The sequence below is a fragment of the Coenobita brevimanus genome, chromosome 8 (assembly GCF_032717465.1).
Source record: "Coenobita brevimanus isolate Jiangsu-jjx chromosome 8, ASM3271746v2, whole genome shotgun sequence".
In the NCBI taxonomy this organism is placed as follows: domain Eukaryota; kingdom Metazoa; phylum Arthropoda; class Malacostraca; order Decapoda; family Coenobitidae; genus Coenobita; species Coenobita brevimanus.
This window is the reverse complement of record NC_136961.1, coordinates 35,987,271-35,993,828: the sequence shown is the minus strand read 5'-3', so window position 1 is coordinate 35,993,828 and position 6,558 is coordinate 35,987,271. Positions and strand designations below refer to the sequence as shown.

Here is a 6,558-nt window from a genome sequence, read left to right as displayed (position 1 = left end):
GTGTTACTCCAGATGCCAAAATACGACTTAAACTCCTTCTATAAGCGAAACAAAAAGCAAAGTGTTGTTCTCCACGAGCCAGTGGCAAGGCACATCTTCACTATCATTGACTGTTGCATAACCGGATTAGCGATGTCAGGACTGCAGTTACTACAATATTACTGCAATTACTACAATTATGTAATGACAAACGATTGCATTATGTTACAGTTGTTACAGTTATGTAACTACAAACGATATGTAACAATTACAGTACAATTATGTACAATACAATTATTATGTAACAACACAATTATGTAACAATTCATACAGTGTTACAGTTATGTATTGCTACAATGTTACCACAATATTACTACTGTGTTACTAGAATTAAGTTACACTTGCTACAGTTATGTAACTACAAACGATATGTAACAATTACAATACAATTATGTACAATACAATTATTATGCAAAATAGAATTATGTAACCATTCATACAATGTTACAATTATGTATTATGACAATGTTACTACAATATTACTACAGTGTTACTAGAATTATGTTACACTTGCTACAATTATGTAACTACAAACGATATGTAATAATTACAATGCAGTTTTGTACAATACAATTACTGCGTAATAATTCATACAATGTTAGTACAATTCTGTATTATTACGATGTTACTACAGTATTACTACAATGTTAATACAATTATTGTACAGTTGCTACAGTTATGTACCTACAAACGATATGTAACAATTATAATACAATTATGTACAATAAAAATACAATTATGTAACAATTCATAGTGTGTTACTACAATTCTGTATTACCAGAATCATCATACAAGTTAGGTGAAACATTAGACATTCCTAAAGGGATAACTCCATATGTAATGACCTAACAGTATCACCATTGCACAACTATATGGGTATGTCTGTTATGCATACACATTTTACAATATGTTATACAATATCTTATAATCAATATAAGTATAGTGCGTATGTTCAATTATGTACATAATTTGTTTAAAATGTATTATGTTTCTAAAATATTATTAGGTCAATACATTATTATCATGAATATTATGTCTATACAATATTGTAATCAATATTATGTATTAACAGATTAGAGTGTGTCACTGATGAATGCTGTCGGAGGACCGCCAGCTGGCGTGACCGAGCTATGTCAGAACTCCATATTATAATAATACACCTCATAGAAAGATTGATAGAGTGAGATATAGATAGATGGAAGCACCGAGCCAGGGGGTGAAATAGGAAGTGTGTCAGCGAGAATCGACCAAAAGGAAACAGGCTTGTAAATCTTAAGTGAAGGAATGCTTGACATGCACCGGAAGCAGTATATAAACACAGACATACAGTGTTCTAGAAGTTTCAAGAACAGTATAGCCCACGTGACACGACCCCTGCTAGACGTGAATGTAGGAATCAGAGATCAGAAAGGGGCTTGCCATAGAACCGACAGGTAGTGAAGAGAAGGAGGCTAGCAACAGGGGCAAGAATGTGGCATACAGGATAAAGTGAGACAGTGGGGAGGTAACAGCAGGACTCTATACTTCACTTGTGTGTGAGAGACTTTGTTAATATTTCCAAGACAAATAAAAATAGTCCCATACTAATCTTTACCTCTCCTGTCATTGCATGACAAAGGGAACAAAGATTATCTACTTATAAAACTACTCACTTATAACAACCACTCGTCCACGAGTCTAATATATGTATAACTGATCTAAAAAACACACTATAAGAAGTTACGAAGTTTCTACACACTGGGCAGAAGACCGGCAGGTCCAGGACATGCTAACTCTGGTGTGATATGCCCATCAACCAGCCTGTGGTCCTCACCCATTGTTTTTGTCAAGAAGAATGACGGGATTTTGCGATTTTTCATGGACTACCATCGCTTAAACGATGTCACCACTAATGATGCCACTCCCCTACCGAGAATCGACGATTCTCTGGACTCCCTCTATGGGGCCTCTTGGTTCTCCATCTTGGACCTACAGTCAGGATACTGGTAGTTCCCTGTTCACCCGTAGGACCGAGGTAAGACTGCCTTCTTCACCAACAATGGGAAGCACTACGAGTTCAACGTGCTTCCTTTCGGCCTATGCAATACCCCAGTGACGTTTTCTTGCCTGATGGAGTCCATGCTCAGCAGTCTCATTTTGGGAAATTTGCCTTGCCTACCTTGACAACGTCATCATCTTCAGAAGGACCTGGGCTAACCATCTCCACCGCCTATGCCAGGTTTTCTCCAGGATACACCAAGTCGGGTTCAAACTCCGCCTGTCCAACTGTGTCTTGGCCCAAAGATCAGTCTCCTTCCTGGGGCACATCATATCATGTGAAGGCATCTCACCTGATCCAGAAAAATTCAAGGCTATAGCCGAACTTCCCCTGCAATGGGATGAGCATGAGATACGCACGTTCATAGGCCTCGCCTCCTACTACCGGTGCTTTGTGAAGGGGTTTGCAACGATCACCAACCCACTGCACGACCTCACCAAGAAAGGGGAGCCATTCACTTGGACAGAAGATCGTCTCCAAGCCTTCCGGACCCTCAAGAACAAACTCATCTTGGTCCCCATCATGGCGTTCCCCGAGTATACGATATCATTCTGCCTATACACAGACGTATCGCTCGTGGCCATAGGTGCTGTACTAGCTCAGGTGCAAGACAGCAGGGAGCATATCATCGCCTGTGCCAGCCGCACCCTCAACCAGGTGGAATGTAACTACGTGGCCATGAAGCGAGTGTCTTGGTATCATCTGGGCACTTGAGTACTTTCGCGCATACCTGGCGAGTACCCACGTTATTATCATCACGGATCATCAGTCCCCACAATAGCTCTGCCAATCTGATACTAAGAATGCGCAAATGATCCGCTGGAGGGAGAGCTTAGAAGAATTCGACTTTGACATATCCCGGCAAACTCCACATGAATGTCAACGCCCTCTCCAGGCTCCACCTGAATGCCATCCAGACTGCTCCCACCTTCCTGCAATGTTGGCAGGCGAAGGACCACCCCGATTGGATGCCCACCCATCTATTCTCCAAGTTACAACAGCATGGCGACTTTCTCTACACGCACTCCGGCCGCATAGTTCTTGACTCAGACACCGCCCTATACACCCTCACCCACCTCCATGGTAACAATGGGATACACCTCAACACGAGAAAATTGCTCCAGACCTTCAATGACACCTTCTGGACCCCACACCCCTCCAAGCTCGTGCAACAAGTCATTCATGTCGAGTGTGCACCCTCGGGAAAGACACCACCCACACGCCAGGCCCCTCCAGCTGCTTAGTGGCCAGTAAACCTTGGCAATTGCTATCAGTTGATATCGTCGGGCCCCTTCCACCCAAATTCGACTACTGCTGCATCATTATGTTTTTAGACACATATTCTAAGTTCCTGAGAGGTGCCCGGTGAAAGAACACCATGCCCTTGCCGTCGCCGATGCCCTAACTCGCCATGTGTTCCCATATTTTGGCATCCCCCATGCCCTCCATTCCGATAACGTGCCTGAATTCATGTGAAAAGTTTGGAAGCAACTGGCTGCCCTGTTCAGGTATAATCTCTCCCACTCCTCCCCGTACTGGCCGCAAGGGAACGGCATCTGTGAGCGTAGCCACCGCACTCTACTCAATCAAGTGCTGACCAAGATTCAAGCCACACAAGACGACTGGCCAGCACATATCAAAATAATACAATTGGGGACGAACACACGCCCCCGTGAGGATCGCATCACACCACATGAATGGGTATTTGGCGAGCCACCCCTATTACTCCCCCTCCGCTGCCACCTCCAACCTCCCACGAACCCCACCTCGTCCGATCCCCTACACCATCTCAAACGGAAACTCCAGCACCTGTAAGCCACCCAAGACCTGCCCCCAGATGCTACACCAGCCAGCCCATACAAACCAGAGGACCTTGTCATGGTCAGCACTCTACCTACCCCACACAAGCTTGCACCTACTATATGGGCCTCTACAAGGTAGTGAATGTCCATAACCCCTACCTAACCTAACCTAACCACAACATGACCTGCACCTACAGGATTCGCCACGTGTGTCGCTCCCCAGCACCAGATACACCACCCCCTCAGCGACACAACCCGCTGGCCACCCCTCCTGCCTCACCCCCAGTGCCAGATAATTCCTACGCCTGCTACCTATCCCCTTCCTTCTCCCCCACCGACACCCCCACTGCATGTACCGCCCCCACCCCAACCACTACCCCTCTTCAATCACAGCCCCATCCCCTCCACCACCACCACTTGCCATCCTCCATGTCCTGCTCCCTCGCCCGCCAACCCCACCACTGCCCTCACCTCACCCCAATGTCCCTCATCATCCGAGCCCCCCAACCATGCCACCCTGTACCTCCACACCACCTGCCCGCCCTTCCACCACCAGCTCCTCCCCACTCTCACCCGTCCCCACCACCACCTGCACCAGATCCAGATGCCACACCTGCCCATCCGCCCACTACACCCACATGCCCTCCCCACCCTCCACCCCCATCCCCAACACTGCCCCCCTGCTCCCCCAAACTTGCCACTCCCCGGAGAATATCCCAACTGTCCACCCCACTAGGCTGTTTACCCCAAGACACCCTCATAAAAGCATGACAACGACCTACCTCTGCAATCTACAACCTGACATCTTCCAGCACACCCCGTCACCACCACCAGCAATGAAAATTACACATGTAATCTGGACTCCGCCCCAGGGGTGCAAGCGCTGCCTCCATGGCACTGACCAGCTCCTCCATCTCCTGCGGCATTCCTTGTTACCTGCATTTCTCACTGTGCTCTACTCCCCGTATCTCCAAACCAACCCACGGACCGCCCACTGGACCAACCTCCTTCACCACCTCACACTCCTCCACCGCACTGCCAACTCCGACACATTCCAACTCTAGTCAAGGGGATGTGACTTTCACCCCCAGGACGGTGGTGAAATACCTGCATGATGGAGTGAACCCGACACCACCACCCCAGGAGGAGAGTATGAGGGGGTGACACCCACCCCACAAGGGTACGATACAGAAACTGGCTTACCTGGCTCACAGTCCTGGCTAAAGTGACATATCTCTCCCGTGACCTGGAGCCCCTCTTCCCCGTAGCCAGAGCACCCAGCAGTATACAGGAAAAGTACACTATTCTTGAGCAGTGGGAACACTCATGAGAATCGTGGTGGGACTTGCAGTGGCAAAGTCTCAAGCACACCCTCGGATGCCAAGTCCCCTGGATTGGCCTCCTATTTAATAGAGGACTCAGGAGGAGCCTCAAAGATTGCTATTCCCCTATGGCAGGAGGACACGCTCCTTCAGAGCTGTGGCAAAAGCCAAGAGAGTTCGTCCGACCTCTTCCTCCCCCCATCCCTGGGACAAAACCTTCCCTGCCAGAAGGAGGGCACGCTCCGTTGGAGCTGTGGCAAAAGCTGAGAGAGTTCATCCAACCTCTTCCTCCCACCATTGCCGGGACAGGAATCCTGATCCTTATGGAAGGAGGGCACATTCTGTCGGAGCTGTGGCCAAGGCAGAGAGAGTTCATCCGACCTTTTCCTACCACCGTCGCAGGGGCAAGAGTCCCAGGCCCTACGGCCGGAGTGCAGGCTCTGCCGGATCAGTGGCTGTGGCCGGGAGAGCCCAACGGGCACTATCTCTCAGCCGCCCTGGTCGGAGGTGTTCAGGGGAGTCTCCTCCGACTCCTCCCGCACTCCTGCCTTCCCTAGGAGCCCAGGCAGTGCCCAACGGTGTTGCGTGACAGAGGGAAAGTCCCCTGGACCTCCCATGCATACCCCGGACCGGAGTTTCGGCGGGGCCCTATGGGCCCACGAAGCAGGAGGCTTGGCCCTCGGTTGCCCTCCCTCCACTAGTTTCCAGGTTCCTGTAGAGGGGAACGCTGCTTGTGCCGCCCACCACCTCTGCGTCAGAGCAAGGCGCCCCTCTCCCCACCTCTCTACCCGAGAAGGTGGGATTTGCTCCCCTACAGGCTCCTCACCTGAGACCAGACTGGGGGAGACGTTCTCGAGGCCAGGTGTCCAGTCCTTGCAACCCCGCCTTTCCCAGGTGCTGTCGGGTTCTGCCAGGATGAGAGGCCACAGTCTAGTCATGATGGCCTCTTCCTTCAGCCGAGACTGCATTTTCCAGAGTCAGCAGGCCTTCCCAGATGTTTGCTGTGGCGGTTGGCTCTCCCTCGGTGCAGGTGGCTGCAGTTCCTCCCTGGCGGCCACCCCTGCTGGACGTGATGACAGCCCAGTAAGGACATCGCCCTCCTCCCGGCCGACTCTAGGCCCAGACCTCCCCAGGCCCTCTCCCAGGTCCCTGATGACGACTAAGGGCCAGCACCAAGCAGTGCACCTCCTGGCCCTCTTTGGCCCTAGCCCGGAGAGCCCTGCCTCCAGCTGGGCTGTCACAGCTAGGGAGCCACTTAACACACCACCCGCCCACTCCGGTCCCCTACACTACTCGTCGGATGGCCCACTTCTCACGCCTGGCCACCATCTGGAGCTCCTGGCATAGGCCCCTCAGC

The 6,558-nt window shown here is 50.3% G+C and overlaps 1 protein-coding gene across 1 annotated transcript; it reads left to right on the top strand.

The window, feature by feature from the left end:
- Positions 1–1,918: 1,918 nt before the first annotated feature.
- Positions 1,919–2,791, top strand: LOC145407500 (uncharacterized). Its single transcript, XM_080278429.1, has 2 exons — positions 1,919–2,053; positions 2,258–2,791. The coding sequence occupies exons 1-2, from the start codon at positions 1,919–1,921 to the stop codon at positions 2,789–2,791; spliced, it is 669 nt and encodes a 222-aa protein (XP_080134555.1).
- Positions 2,792–6,558: the final 3,767 nt, after the last annotated feature.

Excerpts from the sequence above, each read along its gene's own strand:
- LOC145407500 (XM_080278429.1), top strand. The coding sequence starts at position 1,919 with ATGTCACCACTAATGATGCCACTCCCCTACCGAGAATCGACGATTCTC. Across the intron at positions 2,054-2,257 it reads TGTTCACCCGTAGGACCGAG|GTTTTCTCCAGGATACACCA; the intron begins GTAAGACTGCCT and ends CGCCTATGCCAG.